Source organism: Lepisma saccharinum, chromosome 11 (genome assembly GCF_977018435.1).
Source record: "Lepisma saccharinum chromosome 11, izLepSacc3.1, whole genome shotgun sequence".
In the NCBI taxonomy this organism is placed as follows: Eukaryota; Metazoa; Arthropoda; class Insecta; order Zygentoma; family Lepismatidae; genus Lepisma; species Lepisma saccharinum.
This window is the reverse complement of record NC_139239.1, coordinates 33,375,711-33,402,316: the sequence shown is the minus strand read 5'-3', so window position 1 is coordinate 33,402,316 and position 26,606 is coordinate 33,375,711. Positions and strand designations below refer to the sequence as shown.

Below are 26,606 nucleotides of genomic sequence, written 5' to 3'. Positions count from 1 at the left end.
TTCAGTTTTAGTTTTATTTATGAATTAGGCCACAAATCTGAATTACCTTTCAACCATGCGGGTCCTTGCCACCATAATGGACACTGTTTTATGATGCTTGCATCGCTGCCTCTTGATATTAAATCAGCTGGATTATTGTTTGAATGTACATGTCTTCAATTATTGATTTCTGTTAAATTCTGAATTGTAGAAACTCTTGTTTTCTATGATTTTTTTCCATTTTGCAGGTGGGGCTGATATCCAGGACAGAACAATTTGAGAATCTGTCCATAAATGCATGCTTTCAACTTGCAAATGCAATGGAGGTATTGCCTTATGCATGAGTTCGAATAAAAGTAATGCTGCACAAAGTTCTAGTCTAAGTAAGGTTACTTTCTTTATTGGAGCTACGTGTGACTCAAACAATGAAGTTTGACTGAAACTTTACCTTGCTGATTGCTGGAACAAATCGTACAAGCATGCCATATTTGCATCTGATAATCCATGCACTTGTATGTGTGTCATGCTACCTTCTTGTACCTCAAATCTTTCCATTCTTATATCATTGATAAGTGGAAGTTCCACTTGCAGTTTCTACCATTCAGTAATTAATTCTGGTGACAGTTGCTGATCCCACTCAACTTCCTTTTGCCAAAAACGCTGAAGGATGATTTTTGATGACTAAGTTCCAACGGATCGAAAATGGATGAAATTACGCTTGTTATTTGATGCTTTGTGGAAATGCTGACACTTGTGGAACTAGAGGTACATTTACTGTTAACAATGATTTGTCTTCTACAGGATTGCAAGAGATTTCTAGCGTGTTTACCCCCTTTTGTGACTGTAATTGTACTTGAAAGTTATCTTTTCTGTATTCTGGTGGTATTTATTTTAATTACTTAGTGTTGTCACAACACCATTTGCATGATACAAAGCCTCCTTTAGCTAGTAACTCTATGACTTCGGCTGGCAATTTTGTTGCTTGTTGTATGTTTTGAGATCCACTAGTTAAATTTTTAACACATAAGCTCTCTGCTAAAATGTTAGTTGCTTGAGGATAATTAAAACTTTCTTCTTGTGCTAGCTGTTGCATACACTGGTTTGCTAAAAATGATGGTGGTGCTGTCCAATACGTGAGAGTCTGTAATTCATATATTTTGATTGCTTCATTTGGCAGGTGTCTCCATAAGATTCTTCCTGATGTATCTTTATCTGGCGATACATTTTTTTGATATTTGCTGTAAAAGTGATTAGATGTGATCTGAATCTTAAGACTATGGACATCATATCAGGTTGAATGGTGGGTCCAATCATGAGAACATCATTCAATGATTTTCCGTTATCCGTCTTGGCTGATGCGTTGAATACAACACGTACTGCTAGGTTTTATGACAGGACGATGCGGCATGTAATAAGTGATTCATTGTGAGGTGTTACATCCATCTGCATCGACTTGTTTCATTTGTCCAAGCTCTTCATATTCATGCATAAATTTAACGTAATCTTGACATAATTCTGAAATTTTGCTTCCAGTTGATGAAACCTGATTGAAGCTAAATTGTATGATTGTCCTACGGTTTCTTTAGCCTCCTTGAATGGTAAATGTACCATGAAACTCCCTATATGGTCATGAGTGGTGTGTTTTACAAGCGCTGCTCGCATGTCATTTTCTCTCTCGTTGGTATTAATGTTCCTAATTCTTCTAATTCCCAAAATGATCGTAACTGCTTATTAAGATTGTCATCTGTCATTGTGAAGCATGAATTAATCGATGTGTCACAGCTGTGTCGATGTACATCACGGGATGCATCCTGATAGAATGAAGCTCAATTGTGTCTTGAAGTACTGGAAAGTTCTTAGGATGAGTCATACGTTCTGGCTTCAATATTTGAATTTTGCAAGGAATTTAAACATAGGATTTGCCATTGCGATATTTTTTGGTATGTTCCATTCTTCATACGGAACCTTTTCTGTTTGTAAATTTCTAGTGATGGTTGGCAATACTGCACATTCTATGGTTGTAGAATAATCGATTATTGTGGATTCCAAACATACTTCAATGTTTGATCTGGTTTCTGATGTGGCACCATTTATTCCTCTTATTGGAATGACCCTTTGTTGTTTCGCGAGCCCTAGTTGTTGAACCATATCTGTACATATGAATTCGATTGAGATGCACTGTCTAATAACACTCTGCATCTTGTCCATCTTCCTGTTCGATCTTTCAGCTTAACTAACACAGTTGCTAGCAAAACTTGTGACTGAGGTTTTCTTTTTAATGTGCAATATGACGCTTGTGGTGATGAAAATTCATTCTGATTGTACCGATTTGTATTAGAAGGCTCGGAGTTATCAGAACGAGTTTCCGATTTTTGCGGCATTCCTGACGCTTCTGTCATGCGATCCATGAGCAGTAACGTATTGTGTTTTTCTGGCACTTTCTGCATAAACTTGACTTACATAAGTTTTAGAAATGCCCTGTTTGGAGACAATTAGTACACAAACATTGATATTTTTGCACTTCATTTGCATCAATGAAGTCTTCATTAATCTTTACATTTGTAAATAGTGTGTGATAATTTACAAAATGGGCATGTTGGGGACGATGTACCTTTTGTTTCATTTTGTAAGGCAAAAAATAAAATGTAAAATTTTTGCAGACTTTGCTTACGCCCCGAGTCTCAGTGCTGTAAAAGATATATATGCCAAATTTCAAGAAGATTGGATAATATTTAGAGGTTGCACACTTTGATCAGTTTTGTAAAAGTAGGCAAAAAATACGATTTTTCAATGTTAATTACTTTTATTGGGAAAACTAGAAATCACAAACTTAAAATAATATTAAAACTAGACACTAAGATTAATAGGTAGTATGATAGGCAAAACTTGTGTTATATTAATCAACTTTGAACGATGCAATCCCTTCTTTTGTTCGCTTGGTGACGACTTTTCTGTGATGCCCGACTACCCTCAACAAGAATTGTTTTTCTTGTTCGTCCCTGACCGATTCGTTAAACTTTTTTATCAGAGCAATTTCTCTTTCTGCGGTATAATTGACCACCTTAAGAGCGTTCACATGGCTTCTTAGAGAATCACTGCAGTATTCTGTCACGTCGTGGATCCCAAAGAATTCAAAGAACGTCTTTGTTTTATTAGTAACGAAATGGCTCAGGTCTTTTCCTTTAAAAACTAGGTTTTTATCCTCTAATCGTTTCATTTCCTTTTTCTTTGCAGGTTTGGTTTCTAAATTTTTAGTCATATTTTCCTTATCAGTCTGAGTAATACGTTCGTCCAAAAAAGCCAATCCTATGTTTGTTTCTGACAGATACCAAAGGTGTCTCTTAGCAACTGTGAGAGCACTTTTTTTGACGTCTGCATTTGGGTAAGTGCTCAGAAGCTGTAGCATATCCAAATCATTCTTTGGAGCCCATCGACTTACAATTGCCTAGTGCCAAACGCGAACATATATGAGGCTGACAAAATGTGCAACCAGTTTCATTCCTTTCAATTCTCGTTGAGGAATATTCAACTGTTTAGTGAAGAGGACAATTTTAAGTGCATATATTGCCTTTGCCATCCACCTTGCTCGATGCAGAGCCCCAGGGATCCTGAAACTGAAGTCGTTTTGGGACCAACCTCCTAGGTACAGGAGTGAGAGTTGTGATAACTCTTTGTAGTCTTCTCTTGGATGACTTCCGTCTTTTAGGACATTTTGGATGTAGTTAACCATTTTCACTCGTTGTTCTTCTAGAAAGCCTTGAACGGGACTTTCTTTATCCAGCATTCTCTTATATGACTTCTTATCAAGTGAAGCCCACAGACTTTGGAACTTCTGAAAAATCTGGATGTCAGGACCACTTGATGGTACGCCACAACACTCCTCAAACACTCCTTTCAATATTAGTTCATGGGTGTGATGACGGCAAGCCAACACAACAATGTTCGTCCAAATTCCCTTTCAATTCTGGTACATGCCCCTTGTATCAGTCCTGTATTAGATGCTGTAGTATCAAAACACATACCGATGATATTGTCACGTAGCCCAAATCGGTCCACTTCCCGAATAAATACTTACGCCATCTGCTCACCAGTGCTTTTCAGGGCAACAGGTATGCCAAGAAAATGCAAAAAATCTTTGCCAGTCACTAGAACTGCAACTCTATCTTCCAAAGTTTTGACACTCCCATGGGCAACTGAGAGCAACAGTTTACTATCCCAATGCAAGACCAAATGAGGAGGATTTTCAAAGAGTGACACTTCGATTTTCATTGCCATTTTACTTCTATTGATCGTCCGAGCTCGGTAAACGGTAGCTGGAGATACAGAAATTTTTGAAACATCATGGCCAAGGCTCTTTGCAGTTGCTATAAATGAAGTACTTGCTTGTCGAATAGAAAGCTGTTCTCGATCCCAAGTAGACGTGAGTGTCTGATCAAGAGGTTTTAATCTAGGTCTTGAACGTAATTTTTTCATTGCTGGAGGCGAAAACTCGGTCTCTTCGTCACTAGGTGCTGATGATGATGGAGATGAGTCTTCCAGTATAACTGTCTTATTGATTTCGCCGATAGCTTTGTAATGTTTATTCTTATATGTAGAGCCCGGAAGTTTGGCAAAATGCCTCTTTTCATCTACTGCATATATTGATAAATTTTTTCCAGATATACGTTTCTTATGTTGTTTCGAATGTTTTAGAAGCCTTTTCATTTTGCCTATTTTGCCTATTTGGGACCCCACTGCCTATTTTTAATTATAATGCCTTTTTTGCCCTTTTCAATGAGATTTGACCATTTTTTTAAAAAAAAATGTGTATATAAATTATTTTTCTCCCAAAAAACGTTGTTGGCATTTATTTTTCTTCCGTTTATTATGTGATTAATTTTCGCCTTATTTAAGTAATATTAAACTCATGCATGTTTCAACATTGCTGAAGGAGAAAGTGTGAGGAAAATGTATTTCATGCTCAGTTAGGATATTGCCTTTTGGTTAACATTTCCTTGTGCATGATTGACTTCTGAAGTGGACAGGTTGATTTCGAACACAAAGAAGATATTTCTGAAATCTCCCTCTCCAACCCGAAAATTTAAGGAAGTTGCATCTGAGCTTAGTTTACCTCCGCAACCAGTCTTGACCAGATGGGGAACCTGGATATCAGCAGCTATATAGCTATTATGCTAACAACCTTGAAAAAATCAGTGAGGTGATAGATGCTCTTCCAGAAAATGAAGCGGCTTCAATTCGTGAAGTGAAATAACTCCTGTGCTAATCAGAACTGAAGAATGAACTGTTGTTTATTTTTGCACATTATGGTGCATTGCCAGAGACAATTACAAAGCTAGAAAAAAGAGGTGAGACTCATAGCATCCATGAAAATCTTCGAGGAATCTATGCAGCAGATGATGGAAATGCCAGGAGAAAAGGGGTCAGCTGTTGCGGAAAAGTGCAAACGGGCATGCAACTGAGCTACTTGATGCTTTTTTTTGCAGGGTTACCAAGTTGCTGAAATGTTTCATGCAGTTGCTGTACTATGTACTGTGAAGCGATGCTCTCCAGGTGTCGCTTGTGGTCAATACGACAATGCTGCTGGATGAAAATGCCTGATAATTATGTACTAAAAAACTGAAAAATATGTACATACTGTATATATGTATTTAAAAATTCGAAAATGTGTACTTAAACCATTCAAAAAGTAAGAAGTATGTAACATAAGAAATATCACATTATCTGCATGTATGTCCTATTTTCTTGGAACAAATTCCTCAAATCAGGAAAATGAACAAGAAGCTCATCTGAAATACAATATTAGGAATACACTTTTTGAATTACTGTTACTTTTCCAACACATGTCCCCTGTAACAGTAAGAAACAAAAATGTGTTTCAAATTTTCAAACATGAAACTTCTCCTGTTATCGCAAAACAGGGCTTTGAATTGACTAAATGATCTCTCCACTTCACGCGAAGTAATTGGTGCATATTTAAACTTGCACAAATCTTCTGGTGTGTACTCAATATCCAAAGCATCAGAGCTTTTGCCTTCAGTTAACACTCTGTTAATAGCACAGATTGTATTGTAACTAAGGCTGATCCGATACCGATGCCGATGTATCGGTATCGGCCAATACCAGTGGTTTCGGTATCAGTATCGGAAAGTATTGGTTGGAATTAATCTTCTGATACCAGCCAATACTTCTCCGACTTATTGGTCTTGTAAGAGGTCCGCAAAAATGCTGTGCCATACCTTTGTGGAGTCCAATTTCCTGGAAATCATGCAAAATTCACACTTTCTATTTATTTTGTATCAATTTGGCATGAAAAACTATTTTGTGATTACATAATAGTATGAATTAATCAAATTTCTTGTTAAATTGATGCACGAATTGGAGAAGACCTATTTACTCACCAGGATTGATCAATATTTCGAACAAATTTTAATTATTGCAATTTTCAAGTATCGGTATCGGTATCGGTGGGAATCGGTAAGAGTATCGGCATCGGTTCAAAGTGGTATCGGCTCAGCTCTAATTGTAAACCTGATTCTTCTCCAAAACGGAACACAACTTTTTCTTCACTGCATCCCCAACAGTTTCTCCAACACTTTCCAGGGAAGCGACTGTAGAATGAACAAGTTTAAGGCTGTCAGAAAGTGTTGAAGAGGATGTCTCTAACGATTTAATGGCGATGCTCAAATGTGAAAAATTGCACTGAATGTAGGCAATGTCGTTTTTCAGCTTTCTGTCATCAAACATTCGTTGAGCTGTTTCTATGGAAGCTGCAACTTCAGGATCAAACTGACAGACAACCTGTTTCACGGAATTAAAATTCTTCACATAGTAGCACACGGCATCAATCCAAGTTCCCCACCTCGTTAAAATCGGCTGAGGAGGAAGAGGCAGTTCAGGAAATAGTTCTTTGAATTTTCCAACTCTGCTAGGAGCCTTCAGGAACACTTTCTTTGTATTCGAAATCAATAAGTCTACACAATTAAATTTAGATCGAACCAGCTCTGCCAACTGATGGAATGCATGCACAAGACAAGTGAGATGTAATAATTTTGGTTACAAAACCTGTAAAGCTACTGCAGCTTTGCATATGTACGCTGCTGCATCAATAACCAGGAGGAAGACATTGTTATGTTTAATACCATTCGGCCACAAAAGTCCCATAGTATCGTTGAACAATTTTGCAATGCTTTGATGGTTGCATTTGGGCAGCAACTCACAAGTTAACAAGATGGGTTTACCGACTTCATTCTGCTTCAACAATCCTATCACAACGTTCCCAATATGTCTTCCTTGTACATCAGTTGTCTCGTCAATTGACATCAAAATGGGGCCATCATCGATTTCGAAATGAATAGAGTTCATTGTTTCTTCATATAAACCAGGTACATAATTTTTCCTGATTGTTGATTCATCTGGAACGGTTTCATGTGTATATTTTACAAGACAATCACGCAGCCTTGGGTTGCTTAGTTTCCAAATAGGGATATTGGCACAAACCATAACATGACACAGATCACTAGAAAACTGAGATTTCTGAGGCTCTGGATGCTGCTGAGCTTGGGGTTCAGATAGTAACAGTTTCTTTTGACGTCTGGCCTTTGAAGCACGAGTCTGATGATGAGACGTGGATATGTGTTGCAATACTTGAAAGTGCTGAGCACACGACACTCTTCTCGCAAATCTGACAATAAAGCATTTTCCATCTATGAGAAATGCTCGAATTCCTCCGTAAGATGCTTTAGTTTCACACACAATGGGGTTTTATCCTTCGGCATCTTTCTGATCGAACTGCACTGTAATTTTACTACTCAGTTCACAAACACAATGATATTGTTCAATAATGTCCACGAACGAGATCATCAAACAATGAAGTCTGGTCACTGGTATTGTCTGGTTACAATAGCTTTCTCGCCAACTGCAATTTCAAAACATTTCAGTTCACAAACACAATGTACTGTTCAATAATGTCCACGAACGGATTTATCAAACAATGAAATCTGGTCACTGGCCCGCTTACAATACCTTCCTCAGCAACTGCAATTTCAAAACATGTAACATTCCTAAAGTGGGAAATGCGTGGCAATGCAGCACCACACAGAGTGATGTTGAGACCTCTTTCAGTATTGGATGCATCAAAACTTCACTACGCAGGGCTGTGGCAGGAGGAGAGGAGAGGGGGAAGGTGGAGAAATTTGGCGTCATAGGTTTCTCCCTCTTCTTCGTCCACCCCTCTATTGCAAAACTACCATGCTGGCCTCGGAATTGACTTGATGTTTTACCCTTCTGTTGAATGCCAGTAAAGTAGTTCGCAATGGTCTTGCCAACATGAGCAGCAGTGGAGGCATTACTATACTCATTTCTTGCACATTCTGTCATGTATATGTGCAAATATCAAGAAATATGTAAATATATGTGCTTATAGAGTGAAATATGTAAAAATATGTACGAATTTTTCTGTATGAAACTCAAAGATTTCACTAATTTGATCCAAAAATATTGACAGAAAAAAACGTGTAAGTTACATATTAATCTGGGCCCTACGGAAGTCTGCTGAATGATTGCTGCACTATTGGCTTTTAACATTCACTTGATAATGTTTTTTCGCTGATTTGCAACACTATGCGGCAACGGAAGACCAATGTTTGTGTTTTTTTAATGTTTTATTACTAAGAGGAGCACTACAAATAACAAAACATTTTGCAAGGATCACAATGCACACCAGAGCTGCTTCTGTGGGAACATTCGAGCATCCACTCTCTTCTCTTGCACTTGCCTGCCTGACAAAATGTTCTTACTGGTGTATGAATATGAAAGAGAAATGCTTCTTGCTATGCGTGCAAAGTGCTGTTTCGATATGACATTTTACAGTAAAACTAACAGATGATTATCATACAGTGATTAAAGCATAGTATTGATCACATCCAGTGGCGGTGCCAGGATTAATCATCTGGGGGTGCTGAGGGGCACAGAATAAAATGTAGGGGGTGTGATGCTGAAAAATAGAAAAGCATGAAATTCGCATGCATGTTTTAGCAGAGGTGCAACCACAAATTTTTGTCTGGGAGGGCAAGTACCAGGATAAACATGCCAATAATAATAATAATAATGACATTATATATTATTATTATTATTATTATTAGTAGTAGTAGTAGTAGTAGTAGTAGCAGTAATAATAATACTTTATTATCCTCGTAAATGACGCAAAAAGGGGAGAAGTCTGTGCTAAAGCATTTGTGTTGGGCAAATGATTTGAAATATTTTTTCAACATGTTCAATTTCACATTAGCTAATAATTGAAAACAAGCACACAAACTGTATTTTTGAAAGACTAGAAAATGCAAGACGAATATAATTCTTTTTGTACATATGACATTTTTAACTTTCATGTACAACATATGTTTTGCATGTATGCAACATGGAGCGACGTAAAAAATAAGAAAATACATATGCAACATGTTAACACTAAATTGTGTACGTATTCAAAGATTCTTTAATAAATATATATAACATATTATTTAAATGCATTATATAATCAATTCATCCACCTCATAACAAACCAATAGCAAAAATGATATTAATCTCTGAAATGTGCATGCTCCTTTTCATCCAAGCATTTGTTCATGCTTTTAAGACAAAACTGCTTAGCAGTAACAGTCAGAAGTACATAGTTGGTCTACTTCTCTCTCTGGTAATTTACAATGCATCACAGAAAAGAATGATATTGCTCTCTTCACTCGCAAGAAAATTTTTAAATCCAAATTATTGCAAACTGAAAACAATCAATATTAATTTAATAGGGTGCCGCATTCTCTTTTTGATAACATTTTAATTTAAATTGTTCGCTGCTCCCTAGCTCAGCTCTGAACTTTTACAAATTAAGAAAACAAATTTAAGAATATTGTTTATAGTTTTATTTGCATAAAATTTGAAATCGAGGATGGTACTGTCCCCCCTCCCCCTGCAAGTGCCCTTGGCCATCTAGAAGAAAAAAGAAATACATGAAAACTAATTCTATCGTTAGTATCAATTTGTCCTGCTACTCTTAGATTCTGTTGGCTTTCCTTTTTTTTACATCAATGTTTGCCCCCTTGTCTTCCCCCCGTAGAATTGATTTCCGACCAAGGTTGGGGGGCAAGGGGTAATGCCCCCTGTGATAACGCCACTGGTTATCTTCCGCCTGCCCCAGATGCTGTGGTGTGAGAACAAAACTCGAAGTGCATGGCAAGTTCATCTTTGTTAAAATCCCCATCAACGAACTGTAACAATTCTTCACAAACTTTGGGCTTCTTGACAAAGTCCGAAATGGTACTTTACTAAACATGTTAAGTGGAACACACAGAATGAACTAACAGGTAAAGTACCTGTCATAATACAACTCGCGTTAAATAATTTCCTGAACCCGTCTGATGGTATCTTGAAAGCACCTGAAATTTTTGTTCCAGTGCGACTTGGAGAATAGAAGAACAACAAGTAGGCAGACAATAAAACTGTGTAACAACAATGCCAAAAAAAGAATGCACTGAGCTGTAGGCAGAGAGCTGCAGATCGGGCAGAATCACTTACTAGGCCCACCTGGCTGGCGAGCGGGCAAGTAAAACTCTAGACCTAGGCTTTGACCAGTCAAGCATCGAAAGCCCACTGGTACCTGGAAGGCCTTGCAAGTCGAAGCTCGCTTATCTTCAGCGAACGCTCATTCCGGTTTTGCGCCGTCTCCAGATACATGAGTCACGCATCACCGTTGCCAACTTTTAGATTCTAAACTGGTCAAGGAGCACTTAAAGGCCCGTCTAGTTGGCTGCACTTTTTGACTCGCTTTGACTCTCTTTGCACTGAAGCATCTAGTTGGTTGCACGGTGCAACACCGAGTCATCTAGTTCGTTGATTTTGAGTCAAGTAGTGTATTTGGTGTCTGCGTGCTAACTAATCAAATGACCATTTAAAGCAGCAGACAGGCATTTGTTGAATATTCTGAACTTGAACACTGTTTTCCATCTAATTGGTTGAATGTAATTTCCTTGCACCACTCTTGCACCACCCTGACACTGGATACACCTACACTGCACCTTTGTCAAAGAGTGCAGCCAACTTGACGGGACTAAAATGTTCATCACGTTTATCAATTTGAAATTGCAGACATTTAATTCTTGGTAGAAAACATTTGTATCACTCACACCCAGTGGTGGCGATTGGGTTCCAAAACTAGGGGGCAAAGGTGCAAAAGTGTAGGGGAAGGGGTAAGGACAGTTCAATTTCCTTTGATACATAAGGTTAGCATGGTGAAAAAGTGAAAAAAGTGAAAAAAGTGGTGGGGGCAACTACCCCCTCTTGGCCCTGCCCCTAATCGCCGCCACTGCTGACACCTGTAAAGGAGTACGAACCACCAATTTCCCCAAAAAGTGCCATCGTAAATATTTTGGAACTTTGTGTGACTGGTGGTTGATCTACATTAGACATTGTTTGGGGGTGCTCCCCTATGGTGCAGTGGTAGTGTTGTTGCCTTGTAATCAAGTGGTCCCAGGTTCGATACCCAGTGGAGGCACATGGTGGTTTGGATCCCACTTTAAACTATAGGTCCAGTCCCGATTATCCTTATTATGCATAAATTGACCAAATAAATGAATCAATCAATTAAACAGATTTACTCTAAGGCGTACTTTTGCCAATTCAATATCCGAATTAGTTGAATTTCGGCTAGGCGCAGGTAAATTGAGGTTGTATAACCATTGGCATAGCAAGGGGTGGGCGAAGTGGGCGACCACCCTGGGCCTCACGTCCCATGAGGTTGATACGAAAAACGTAATAAATTGAAGTGAGAAAAATAGAAAAGGTTAATTTATGTGGGCAATAAATCTAAAAATCTTTCGTTTTTATCTGGCTTTATATTCTAGTTTAATGTCATAATTTGAATAAATACATCAAATCAGAGGCAGGCTGGAGCTCTAAGCCTAAGGGGTCCCGAAAAGTCAAAATAATTCTCATTTCTCATGTGAAACATTAATGCAAAAATTGATTGGACATTTTTATCCATTTATTCTATTATTTAATTTTGTCTTGGCTTTTCTTGTGTCTCGTGACCTTGCATAGCCTACCCAATTTGAATATGTTAATGATAAAGCACCTCAAACTGCCATGGAGCAAGGTATGGGGCATTTAAATGCTTCCGTTGTTTTGAACTGAAGAAGGGCATGGATAATATTAGCAGTTCTTCCTTCCTTTGTACAACTTCAGATGCAGCTATTGCCCTCTGAAACGGGCACGAATTGATTTATCTTCCGAATTTCCTGATCAAGTTCTACATTTCAGGAATGTGCTTAAATCTGAAATCAAGTTCTTTGGCAAAGTTTCTTCTCCTTGATAGCCCTACACTAGCTTCCAGTGTTCTCTGTATCCTGTAACACCTTCTGTTTGTTTCCTACTCTTCAAGTAACAACTATGAGAAACGGACTATCTTTCTCAAATTTGAAACTTAGGGAAAACTTCTGGAAGGTAGTGTAAAATGGTATGATTCAGCCCAAATTTAGCGGACTCAGTAATCTCAATTTTGAACGTGAAAGGGCAAGATCTAATGATGTTATGAAGTAAAAGTGTAATTCGCTGCCCAGAAGCCAGCTTTCTGTTAAGCAAGGTGGTTTGATTTAAATCAGGTCGATTTAAATCAAATTTTAAATTGGGGAATTCTATTTTTAAAAAAATCTTATTGAAATCACTTTAAATAAAATTACAGAATAATGTACACAAGAAATTTGTAGATGTCAGAGTCACTTTTTGTGAAAGTAGTACATTAATCTCATAATCATTTAATGGTGTTTATTATGCTATAAGAAAGGAAATAGAGGAAACAAAATATATGTACTGATGGGGTGAAGCTCATAGGAAAGTAAATGTAATATGTCATCTGAAAAAAAAACCACTTAAATTTCCCTTGATTTAAAATTCAATAATTTTTATAAGCAAGAATAGCACATTTTTTAAATAGAATATTATACAAAATACTAATCATGTTATACCATAAATCGTGTCATTATCATTAAACAGTAAATAAATATGGCAGCTGATATTTGGCTATAAGTATCATTATAAACACTAAAATTCGGCTACAAAGACTGTAAAAATATTTTTTAAAGTTAAAATTATAAATTACATCCAGAAATTATAATAGGTTCATTAACACACTCAACAAACATGTTCATATTAGGTTCATTATGTTCAGTTCCAGAAACAGAGAAATTCATATTTAGATGTAATTTGTTAATTGCTTTAATCAAACTGTTCAAATATTTTACAGGGCCGTTTATCAGAAAAATCATTTCTATATAAGAAATATGTGTATGTGTACAGTGCCAAAAAACATGCAAGCAATTTTAAGCGTGTTTTTAAAAAATAAAAGAAAAGATCAATTTAAATAAAAGATATCAAAAATTATAAATAAAAATCTGTATTTTTATCCACCCAGCTGTTAAGAGGGGCAGGGGAGGTGATAAGTAAGTATTTGTATTTTCTTCTTTTGAATACATAAATGTCAAAGAAAGATATGTTGTAATATGTAAAACATTAGCAGGTAGAGCATCGATTTGTATATTTATTAATGTAAGTGTAATGGAATGTAATGGACATTGGCAACACTGACAGTAGTCCTCGTGTCTACCTACAAGAACTACATCAAGTCTCATGGGTCTTCTTAGGACCCGGGAAAGAAAAAGCCTGGCAGGCATCGAGACCTGTGCACAGCTGTGACTTGAAGCTCGCTTGTGTGATGTCGAACACCTGGGCTTGACGTGCATGTTGCATATTATTGTAGGCGCTCCTCCTCACAGACGGGTTTTCTCCGTGTCTTGTGCAGGTCTCTGGCTATAGGCAAATATCGAAAAACACAAACAGAACACTCAAAACAAAAGAAGAAACAATTCTTAACAACAATACTGACGAAAGAAAATACAACGGCCTCTAATCTTTATAGAGACATCCTACAGTGCAGGAAAATATATGCGGCTTCTCTTTTAATGCTTGGCTGTTGAATACAATAACAGTGGTCTCACTACAATACCTAACATTTGGGCACTCAATGTGACTACGACATATGACACTGTAAGAGTTAATGTTTTCAACATAGGTTTTGAAAAGGGGGTGCAGAAGAAAGTTAGGGGTGCATCCCCTTCGCACCCCCTTTCTCCACCCCTGATCACTTCGCATAGACTATGGCCAAGATAAAAAATGTATGGAGCCTTACTTCTACCCCCCCCTTTTCCTCTCCTGTGCCATCTTGGCATCATGATATGCACAGGGGATAGTTTTGTGGTCAGAGGAGCAATCCCAGTTTAAAGTGAGATCACAAACTGTGAAATGTATTTCTACAGGTAACCAAGCCTTTGATTACAAGTCAATAGCTTTAATCACTATACTATCAGGGAGGCAGACTTATACTGTAGGAATGTATCAACATTGACCAAGTCATGTACCTCACGTACCAATCCATTGAATGACAATTAGACAAATGGAGTTTATTCAGCCTCTCTCCCCCATTTCCCAAAATAAATTGACTTTCTGTTGTTAATTTTCCCTGTATCTGTATCATTTGACAATACAGGGTGTTCCAAAATGAATTTCGGGGTTTTAATTAAGTGTATATTCTATTACATATACAATACAGAAATGAAACATACCTTAAAAGGAAGGGTAACTCAAACAGTTTTTTGTCACAAGTTAAAAGTGTTCAATGTGGGATCCCCTTGTGACACGACACACACCTAGTCTGTAGGCAATTTCTTCCCACACTGAAGCTAGCATGTCTGATGTAACAGACTCCACAGCTGCATCAATCCTGCATCGCAATTCAGGGAGGTCGGCAGGTAGCGGTGGCACGTATACACTATCCTTTACATACCCCCACAAAAAGAAATCACAGGGGGTGAGGTCAGGAGATCTTGGGGGCCATTGCAGAAGAGCCACGTCATCCTCACAATGATGACCGATCCATTGTTGGGGAAAAACAGCATTCAACCAATTCCGTACTTCACGATGAAAGTGAGGGGGCGCGCCGTGCCGTCTTGTTGCCAGATGATGTTCCTTTTTTGCTAACGATCCAGTTGAGGGTAATGTCCAAATAAGCAGTACCAGTGATAGTGTTTTCCACAAAGAAGAAAGGTCCATACACTTGTTCTTTGGATAGAGCACAAAAGACATTCACTTTTGGAGAATCCCTCGTGTGCTGCACTGTTTGGTGTGGATTTTCAGACCCCCAAATATGCACATTATGCATATTCGCTCATCCACTAAGATGAAATGAGGCATGAAATGAAATGATGAAATGGAAATTGCCTACAGACTAGATGTGTACCGTGTCACAAGGGGATCCCACATTGAACACTTGTAACTTGTGACAAAAAACTGTTTGAGTTACCCTTCCTTTTAAGGTATGTTTCATTTCTGTATTATATATGTAATAGAATATACACTTAATTAAAACCCCGATATTCACTTTGGAACACCCTGTATATTTGCACTCTCCTTTCCCACTAAAAAGCATGAAATCTTGCACAAGTCAGTCAGCAAGAAAGGATCTATTGAGCAGGCGATTGTTTTGCTCCAAGTGCTGGTTGTTTGGGGAAACTAGTGTATTTTGAGCCTTCCTTAGGCTCTGGGTGCCAGATTTGTCCTGAGAGAAGGAACTAAACCACGGAACTGTAGCAAAAATAGTGAAGTGCAAAAGTATAAAGGAAGTACCATTTTTATCCTAGAACACTAGTGTACATAAAATGTATGTGTGGTTTGCCCTTAATTCCCTTCCCTACCTCTCACCTACTCACCTCTTCACCTTGCTGTGCCTCAAGCAGTCTGTCAGTCGAAAAGCAGCACTGTGGTACAGAAGATGCAACCACTGATTGTCTGATTTTGTTTGTTATGTTGTACACTGTACGTACATCAATTTTATGTAGTTCCAGTAAAACAAGAAAAATCTTTCATGTAATCTTGACGTGGCTCTAGTAATAGTGTTGTGTGTGTCCAAGTAAGAATTGCGTGCCGCTAGTATTACGTGTACCGAAAATGTGCAAGAGACTACTGGCATTGATAGAATCTACGGACTGCTGGTGAGTTGTGAAGAAGAACTAGAGGAAGAGAGTGAAGAAGATATTTTGGAAGTTGAGGAACATGACTTCAGTGATTACAATAGTGACAACCACCCAGAGTATGTTCCTGATGAAACTGACTTAGTGCAAAAAATGTGGGAAGAGATCCAAGAAGCAGAGATTTGTGAAGAAACATCAAAGTCACGGAGTAGGGAACAGAACTTAGTTCTCCCCACCCCTTAAAAAAATAAATGTAGTAGATGCATTTCCTTTTCCCTCTGTGAATTTATCCTTCATAAAATTATGACCAACATAATATTCACTGCCTACTTTTTTCACAGAATAATGTAAACAAATTATACAAAATACAAATTAATAAAATAACTAAAAAATATACAAATTGTGCAGGAAAGATAAATAATTCAAATTTTTAAGAAAGGCAGCACTAACTTTCACTTTAATGGTCAGTGATGGCAAATGGGTTCCAAAACTAGGGGGGAGGGGGCAAGAGGCAAAAAGTGGGGGGGCAAGGACAGTTTTATTTTTCCTTGGTACATAAGGTTTAGCATAGTGCAGGGGCAAAAGTGGTAAAAAGTGTGGGCAATTGCCCCCAATTTCTGCCACTGTTAATAGTTTTTTTTAATATATTAACCATATTGGTTATTCTGTGTGAAATATTGAAACTCAGAGTAACCACCTAAAAGTAAGTAGTGCTTACAAAATATAATACCTATAATAATAATAACAGAAATAAACTGGGTTAAATCAAGGACTTTTTCTACATTCTTTAAACGGGCATTTGTGTTTTCCTGTGCATCAGAAATCAAAACAACTTAGAGACTTTTATTCTAATTTGTGTAATTTTTAAACTATTTTATTGATTAGTTTGTACTAACTATTTTTGATTTGTGGATCATCATTGTACACAAATAATCCTGGGTCAGCAATCATGATGCTACTGATTGTTATAGAAATCAAACCGAAGACCTGAAAAAAGTACTATATATTATAATAAACCTAAGATATCATTAACAATTTGCTACTTGATAAAGCTCTCTTTAAAATTTTCTAAAATATACTCTTAGAGAATTTGACTAATTTTCAATTGGAGTTGATAGAGAAAACTATAGTTAATATTTCTGAATTGGAGAAAACAGCGAAATAGCCACCATCATTTTGATTACAATGTTTAAATTTAATGTTATGTTTTTGCTAAATTGGTAGTAACTTAAAATTTGTTTTACAACTGCATTTAGAATTGTGATAAAATGCATTCCCATACAGCTCTCAAATGTCCAGGACATCTCTAATGGATATATTTGAACATTCATTCTGAAGTTCTGGATATCCAACAGATATACAGGAATATCAAGTAGATATCAATTTGATATCTCTTGGATATCCGTATGTCCATCCAGGGGACATACACATATATAGAATATCCAGGAATGATATGTGGATCATTTCTGCATATGTTTTGGACATCAACTCTACTTTGTTCATGTGAATAGGATGTTATCTGGATGTTTTTATTTGATTGTGGATAAGAAAAAGATATGTTTTGGATTAGAATTGAACCTAATGTGGACATTATTCTGATATTTTTCACATGGAATTTGGATATGAAAATAACATTCCTCAACTAGATTTAGGTGTATCAGAGATCTCATGCACACATATATTTATAACATCCATCTCCTCTTTCTCTCTATCTCTCTCAATCCCTCCCACCCCATCAACATGTGTACGTACAACGTGTGCACGAATATGTGCACATTGATCATTGTATGTTAATTATTGAAACTTAAACTTTCAAGTAGGTAGGTTTACATATGATATATTGATAATAATAATTTTGCATAGTACAAGAGTGTTTTATATATTGTTTAAATGAGTATTTTAATTTCTGGGGATGGAGACATGTTTGTTTTAATTTACTTTTTAGTCCACTTTATATACAGAAAGGCTAATCGAAACTGCATGTAAAGTGGGATTGGAGCCATTATGTGCCTCCATGGGGTATCGAACCCCTTGATTAAAAAGCAATGACGTTACCACTATGTCATCGGAGAGATAATTTAGAAATTTAAATCTGTGCTATTTTATGCATTCATCCAAGTTATAAATGTCTATAAAATCTCTGCAATATAGTGCATAGTTTAGAGGCAAGTTATTGTGACTAAAATAAATGTAGCAAATACAGTAGTAAGCTGAAATGCATATATCTATTAGATGTGTCAGCTTACTAACCTGATATTACATTTGAATGAAATCGGTCAATCAGTGATCAAAAATATCAATGATCACTTTCACATTGATACTTGTGAATTAATGCAAATAAATAATTATTCTCACCCATCCAAGTACTGACCAGGCCCGATGCTGCTTGACTTCGGTGATTGAATGAGAACCGGTATATTCAGTGTGGTATGGCCATTGACAATTGGTAGACTCCAGAAATAGAAGCAGAGGTGAAAGAAAAGTGGAGGAAATATCTGTCATTGGATACTATGGAGGCAATTGAAGAATATAGAATGCAGAGAGAGAAAGTGAAGAAAGTGGTTCAAGAGGTAAAGAAAGAAATGTGGGAGCAATTTGGAAGAAATATGGAGCAAAATCGTACAGAAAATCAGAAACTTTTCTACAAAGTTCTGAAGAACATGCCCTTTAAAATTTATAAGAAAATATTAACAAATTCTGAAGAAATAATGAAAAGATGGAAAAACTACATCAAAACAAATTTTATGTAAAAATGAAAGAAGAAATGTACTAAATGAAGAGGAGGAGAAGGAGAGAAGGCCTGAAGAACAAGATATCCTAGATGTAGAAAAATAAGTAATTACATGGAAAGAGTTAAAGAAAGCTATTGGTAGAATGAAACTAGGAAAGGCAGCTGTCATGATGGCATTTGACATGTCCTTCCCGGACGGACATATGAACAGACTGTTGAAGTACACCATCCTGCCTGATAGATATGAATCTTGTTGCTGGAAGTGAGGAGATTAATGGAAGTACATGAGAGAAAGATTGTGCTGTTCCTGTGATTTTTTATTTGTGAGTTTCGTTATGATGTACAACATTGGTTCTTTTTAAATTGCATAATCAAGATAAATAGATTCTGAATTCATATGTTAAAACGTAAGTTCTGTGTTTTTGTTTCTATTTACTGCAAATCTTAATGTTTTCCCGTGCCCTGGGAGGTATCATGCGTATACCAATATACAGTCTCATGTTGCTCATTCTCAATTTGTATTGAGATAAATATATTCTTATGGCTATTAATATCCTATGGTTGAACCTGGCACGACCGTGTCACATTGCACCAGAAATGATCAAGTATATGGGAAAGGAAGGAGAAGGTCTGTTGCTCAGAATAGTAAATGTGGCGTGGAAGGAAAAGAAGATAGTGAAGGATTGGGAAGTATCAATACTAATACCCATATATAAGAAAGGAGATAACAGATGTGAAAATCACAGAGGTATTTCACTACTCAGTGTGCCTGGCAAAGTATATTCAAGAATTTTTGAAAATAGACTAAGACAAGAAATAGAGGATAAATTAGAGGAGAGACAGAGTGGATTCAGACCAGGTAGAGGTCTTCAAGATCACATATTTACAATAAGTCAAATATTAGAGAAAGTTATATTGATTGATTGATTGATTTAGTTTATTTTACTTCGCGTTTTGTGCCTCTTGGCTAATTTGTGAAGATGGGGATGAGTGATGAAATGATGAAATTGATGAATGGACATTCACAAACAACCAAGCCCGAGCGGGATTCGAACCCGGGACCCTTGGCGTCACAGCGCGATGTGCTAACCGCTCGGCCACAGGGCAGAGAAAGTTATAGAATACAATAGAGAATTATACCTATGCTATATAGACTTTGAAAATTCTTTCGATAATCGATAGGGTGCCATGGCCAAAGCTATGGCAAACACTAAAGAAAAACAGCGTAAACAAAGAATTAATAGAAGCAATACAAAGTTTCTACAAAACAAACAGATACTATATGAGAACTGGCAATAACAGATCAGAGGAATTCATAACAACAACAGGAGTAAGACAAGGTGATATTTTATCTCCATACTTGTTTATCATTCTGATGGATGACGTTCTGAAACAAATAAAGACAAAGATGAGAAAATTCAAGGTAGGAAATTAGAAATTGAAAACTGTAACTGTATCTGAACTTTTATATGCAGATGATATTGTACTGTTTGCAAATTCACAAGCAAACCTACAAAGAAATTTAGAAATAATAAATTGTAATATGTCAAAGAAATGTATGAAAATAAACGAAGATAAAACAACTGTATTACGGATAGGGAGAATAGAAAAACCCTGCATAATAAGCCTTGAAGATTCAGAGCTAAAACAAGTACAAAGTTTCAAGTATCTAGGTGTTACAATCAATAGTAATGGAAATAGATGAAGAATTAAACACTCGAATAAAGAATACAAACAGATTATATTAAGCCATAAACAAAGGATTTTTTAGGGAAAAAGGAAATAAGCCAAAAGGCATAAATGATTGTGTACAAATCAACTTATGTCCCAACAATGATATATGGAAGTGAATCCTGGATAATCAATGAAAAACAAAAACAAAACTTACAAACAGTAGAAATGAAATATTTGAGGACAACAGTGAGAAAGACCAGAAGGGACAAAATCAGAAAGCAAACAATCAGAATAACATTAACCACAAAACCAATTTATCAGGATGTTGTCCAAACACAACTCAGCAGAATGCCTGAACCTCGAATACCTGAACAGGTATGGGAGTCAAGAATGCGAGGATTGGATGTAAAGAGACCGAAAGGAAGACCACGTAGGACATGGAATGAGGGAATGAAGGATATTCTGAGTAGGAGGAACATCTCGTGGAGTGAAGGAAGGAAGTTGGCTGACGATCATGACAGATTGCAAGCTCTCTGTAAAATCTCGACACCAATTGGTAGAAGAGAATGAGGATAAGTAAATAAGTATAATTATTCTGGTGCTATTATTGTTGAATTAGTATCATCTTAAAAAGTGACAAAAGAATTACTATGAGTTAGCAATGACTATGACTATTTCATGAAATGTTTCTTTCTGTATACACAACTGTATATCATTAAGTAGAAAATCTACATATTGTTGCAGTAGATATTAATATCAAATCGATATACAGTCTAATTAAACTTAAACTTTATTTACAATATAAGATAACATGGACATTATTTGAATGCAACAATATTATTCACACAACTTACAGCATCAATCCATCCCAATGTCACTCCACCACTTCTCAAACTGCAACAGCAACAGCAATGGTTCAAACACGGCATTGTGAATGACTGAAATAAAATACATAATGTAGAGAGAATCATGTGATATTTTAACCTAAAATTTCGATTGCAAATGTTCCTCTAAATTTCATATCATAACCTAAGTTGCATCTTACTTCCTCCTAAAAAGTGTGTCATCTTTTTTATGAGAAATATCCCTCCCCTGGAAGTTGACATAATTCATTCAGCATTCAATAGATTTCAGTTAAGTAGAAATCCATCAGAATATCTAAAGGAGATAACGAATTATCTCAAAAAGCAAAGGGCAAAATGCAGAGAGCAGGTCAGAAATTTCTGTTTTCATATTAAAGCAATCCAAAGAATAAATAGTTACATGAAAGATGTTTTCTAAATTTCTAACAAGTTGGTTTTGATTAATTCATTGATTTGGTTTATTTTACCACTTTTGGCTAATCGCGAAGATGAGGATGAGTGATGATATGATGAGATTCCTGATGGGACACTCACAAAGGATACCCATAACAAAGCTGGGATGCAAACCTTGGATCCCTGGCATTGTAGAATACTACCATGCTACCGGAGGTTGGCTCAACAAGTTAGAGCTTCAGTTACTAAGATCGGTTACTTTTAAATAGGTGAGTGAAGACCATATTGCTTCCCACCCATAAGAGATGGTTTCCATCTACCATGTCTTTTTCTTGGTCTTCTTCCCCCACCCCCAATGTGGCAGGTGGTCAATTATACATTTTGCAAAACAAATGTTAATAAAGAAAGTCATCTGAACACAACTTCCACTATCTTCACAACAGGTTTAGGAAGGACTCTTGATCCACAGTACACTGCAATACTAGAAGTGAGGAAATGCAGGAGAGTGCTATTGCCCAGTCAAGAAAATTTTCATAAAGTTTGGATAATTTGTAACATGTCCCTGCTAACAATGACCTTGGTTATTCTGGTCTTTAATAAACAAGATTAATCACAGGAGTTTACTGAACTTTTCCCTCGATGTACTCAAACCAAAAAGTCTGGTAGCGCAATAGGGGAGACCAGGGTAATTAGAACATGGGGTTATTGGAACATGTTAATGTAGAATAATTTAAAACGAAAAGACTGGTGTAATAACATTTCATACCTATGTACCTACACTAAACCTACATGCAGAAAATTTGTTATTGGAATAACTACACAAAAGTAAGTTTTATTTGACTTTTATGATACACCTGCAAAAATGATGTGACGGACTCCTTCGGACTCGGCGTCCCCCCCTCCGAAATGTCCATGCTCTGCCACTGGTGTATAGTCATGTGAATTATTTACCTTCAGCGTCTTCTGCAGCATCATTCTTTTAAGTGGGCCTGCCCGATGGCGTTAGTTAAAATGTCCTTGTTTTGAAATGAAGGGGTTCAGGGTTCGGTAGTCAGTGGAAGCACATAGTACTAGTTCATGTCCAACTTTAAACTTGGGTCCAGTTAGTTCTAGATTAGGCTATCTGTGCATCCTCTGTACTGAAAACAAAAATCTCAAGCCAAAAATAGAAGAAAAACTAATTCCTGAAAGCATCGATATTCTGCGTCGTCTGTTCTCAGTGCCATCATTATAATTATGTGTAAGTTTTTGTACAGTCAAGTGAATGGTTAAAGAGTAACACCAAATAGTTTTTACATTTAAAATATCATAACTCCAAAGTGATGCATATGGACGGCTCTTAGTTGGATGTCAAGGGAGAAAATTATCTTTCACATTTAAAAGAAAGTGAGTGCTACATATTCTATTACCAGCTATAACAACTATAAAATACAATATTTATAAAACACCGCAAATACATTGTTGACGTAGCAGCCTTTGTGACAAGGTGCATCTGGCTCAAGGTTGCAAGTTTGATTTAGCTATAATACACGTCGGTGCCAAAATTGCAGCGCTGACTGGGCAACCCTTGGGCTTCAGGGAGCCTTGCGCCAGATAAAAATAATTGTGATGTGGTTATTACGAGTTTATTGGACTCTGGTGCTTCCAGTTACGCAACGACTCTGATTCTTTCTTTCTTCAGGGATTGTTTTGACGTACTTGAAAATATCCTAAATTACTTAAATCAAATTCTGAACAAAGTACTGCCTACATAAAAATCGTGTTCAAATAGAATGAAATCATGATGTAAAAATATTATTTTATATGAAACAATGTAAATTCACTGCAGCGTCAACTTTCAATGAATCGTAAAAAAAAAGAAGAAAAAAAGAGAATTATGACAGACAATGTTACTGGATATGATTTGATAAGCAAAATAATAATTTGATATTGGACGCACCAGTTACTAGTACACATCGGAAATGAAAAGAAACAATAATTTAGAAACTTTTATTAGCCTCCTATAATATTTTGTTTTTAATCTTCATGTTCTGCTTATTGCTCTTAATAATAATATATAATATATACAGTGAATTAATTGTAATAAGTTTATACTGTGATTATATAAGGACACTTGTGCTTTAGACTAAGGAACAAAAATGTGATTTTTTTTTTCAGATTTCTGAAAAGTTTTTGTGATAAGTCCTGCATACATGTTATGTCCCAGGCCCCACACCAACCTAGGGCAACCGACCTTGAAAGCTGTGTAACTCTCTCCTCAATCTTGCATACAGTTTCGATATTGACGCTGCAGTGTTTCTAATTCAGTATCGCTTCCTTTAATAATAAGTGAGGCTGTTCTTTTGTTTTTATGTGTACACGCAGAAACACCCAAACCTCATTCAAATCTATTCCTTGAAAGACTGAATGCTGACAAAAAGAAGTCAAAGAACGATAAGGAGACATTGTTTTCCTTATCATTCATCCTCACCGTCGCTATTAGTCAAGAGTGGGAGAAAAGCGGCTCTCATGAAGTGTCCCACTCGGCTCTGTAAAATCGATTCTGGATTCACTTCTTTCCCTAGCTATATTTCGATGTTTCGAAGTTTGTTTTTAAGTCTACTTTATACACAGGTAGGCAAATTGAGACTTAATCTGCAGTTTAAAGCCGGATCCGAAACACTACATGTCTCTACTGCGGATCGAATCCGGGATCTCTTGATTACAAGCGACAGTACTACGCAATCCCTTAGCTATGTTTCGGTACAGAGTTTCTCCATTGCTAATAAAAAGGAAACCTTGTCCATTCTAAATTGACAGACTCCTCGTCAGAAGTCCATGAAATGGCTTCAGTTTGTACAAAGTTGTCAATGGCAATATTCGCTGCAACACACTCCTTTGGAGTGTCTATGTGCAAACCACGTAACACAAACATTTTTTTATACAGAAAAGCGTAAAGTGCCTCCCGATTGCGTAGTGGTAACTTAGTCACCTTGTAATCAAGGGGTCCCGGTTCGATTCCAGGTTGAGGCACATTACACAGTACTTCGGATCCCACTTTAAACTATAGGTCCAGTCCAGATTACGCTATCTGTGCATAAAGTGGACTTAAAACCAATACTCAGAAAATCCTAAACTGGAAATTAAAAAGCAGGAAAAAATCTTCTGCGGACTTTCCATCCAATGTAATGGTTCTCAATAAGTGTTTATACTCTTGTCAGAGCCTGCCTTTCGGTCATCCATCAGAACAAATGTTTGATTGAATTAGCTATTTTACGTCACCTTTCGTCGACACTTCTGACTAATCGTAACGGTGAAGATGAATGGTTAAAGATGGAATCGATAGGGACAATCCCTAATACATACGGACGGCAAGACACAAAATCCCACAACGGGCTACACTGATTGTTGGTTCAGACGCCAGAGCCTCGTTGGCCTGCAACATTGAATTTGCCAGGGTGAACTATGCGGAAGTGCAGTTGACTCACGAGTGCGTTCTCCAAAGGCCACCCGCCCGACTTTCGTGGCGGAGTGGATAGCAATGCTACGATGCCAGGGCTCTTGAGTTTGGCGTTTCTTGTGGGTGTCGCTTCATCAGTTTCATCCTATCATTACTCATCCTCATCTTCGCGATTAGCAAAAAAGTGGCAGAAAAGTGAAGCAAAATAAATCAAATCAATCAATTAAAAGTCCACCCTTTATACTACAGTGAGAACAAATGCTACAAAATAATATCAAACCATTAGATATTTGACTTATTTTATGTTTATGTTTTAGTTTTCTGTCAAATGACCATCTGTGATTTATCTGAAATTTTCTGAATGAACAAATAAAATATACAGACAAAATGCCATACAGGTAATAGTTCTACAAACCTGATATCTTCTTCGTGCAAACGTCAACCAGACATAAAATCAGACGGCGACAAATTCATTTTCAGCAAGTGAGAGTTGTCGCGACACAAACAGCGCAACTCCATTCGATAGTGCAAATCGTTCAATAGGGACCTTGAGGGGATACTAGACATGCTACGTTACGAATGACTGTTTGCGTAAATACATCGTTAGAAACCGCTCGGTGTCCAGGCACCTTGTCTATGCAATTTCAGTTATAACTTTTACTCCAAGTTTTGTTAGTTATATTTTTTACGATACTGCAAATACTTCATTGTTTTCTAAGTTGTGGCCCTTATCGCCTGTGCATGCTGCTAAGTATGGATTCATTGTGTTTTTGTCTCAATTCATATGTTCATCATTCATCCTCTTTTCGAAGTAATATTTCTTCAATGGAGGCCCAGCCCCCTTCCCACTCAAGCCTCAACTAAATCAGTATGAGCCGAGTCGCGATTTCGCCACAAAAGGTTACGGGTTTGAGTCTCGGCCTGGACATGGGTGTGTCTTTATCAGTTTCATCGTATCATTCATCGGCAGCTGCTCCAATGCTGGTTGCAAATCTGGCCTTGGCTACTAAATAAGTAGATACTAAGTTATTGGAATCACTTCCCCCACTAACACTTGACCATTTTCAAATATCACATTACATATACTAAGCAATGCGGAGTTTGAATCAAACTGGTCAGGATGGATGGAGACTGACCCAACGTACCAATATGAGAGAAGGAACCCCTCTCCGGAAACGCGACATTAAAAAATTATAAGCCAAAACTAGTTGGGGCTCCCTCCCTATGACAGTGAAATAACACAGCTGAAAGATGCGGCTTGTAGATTTAATACGGACATTAACCAGAGACGTAGCTAGGTTGATCAGTTTGGGGGGCCCCAAACGTAAGATTTTTTTCTATCAAACTAATATAAATTAACAAACTATTTATACACCATATAGGCCTATACTGTATACATACATTATACAGGGTGGCTCAATAAGTCACTTAACACCCTCAGTACAAGGCCACTGCGGCATGGA

The 26,606-nt window shown here is 37.1% G+C and overlaps 1 protein-coding gene across 1 annotated transcript in view; it reads right to left on the bottom strand.

Annotated features, from left to right (window-relative positions):
- LOC145995193 (uncharacterized) overlaps window positions 1-25,647 on the bottom strand; it is a 59,541-nt gene extending 33,894 nt beyond the window's left edge. The window contains exons 1-3 of the mRNA XM_083131749.1: window positions 25,559-25,647; window positions 21,303-21,386; window positions 16,940-17,030 (exon numbers count right to left, since the gene is read on the bottom strand). Of these exons, the coding sequence (XP_082987875.1) occupies window positions 16,940-17,030; window positions 21,303-21,377 (166 nt within the window). The 5' untranslated portion in view covers window positions 21,378-21,386; window positions 25,559-25,647. The remainder of the gene's footprint in view (window positions 1-16,939; window positions 17,031-21,302; window positions 21,387-25,558) is intronic.
- Window positions 25,648-26,606: the final 959 nt, after the last annotated feature.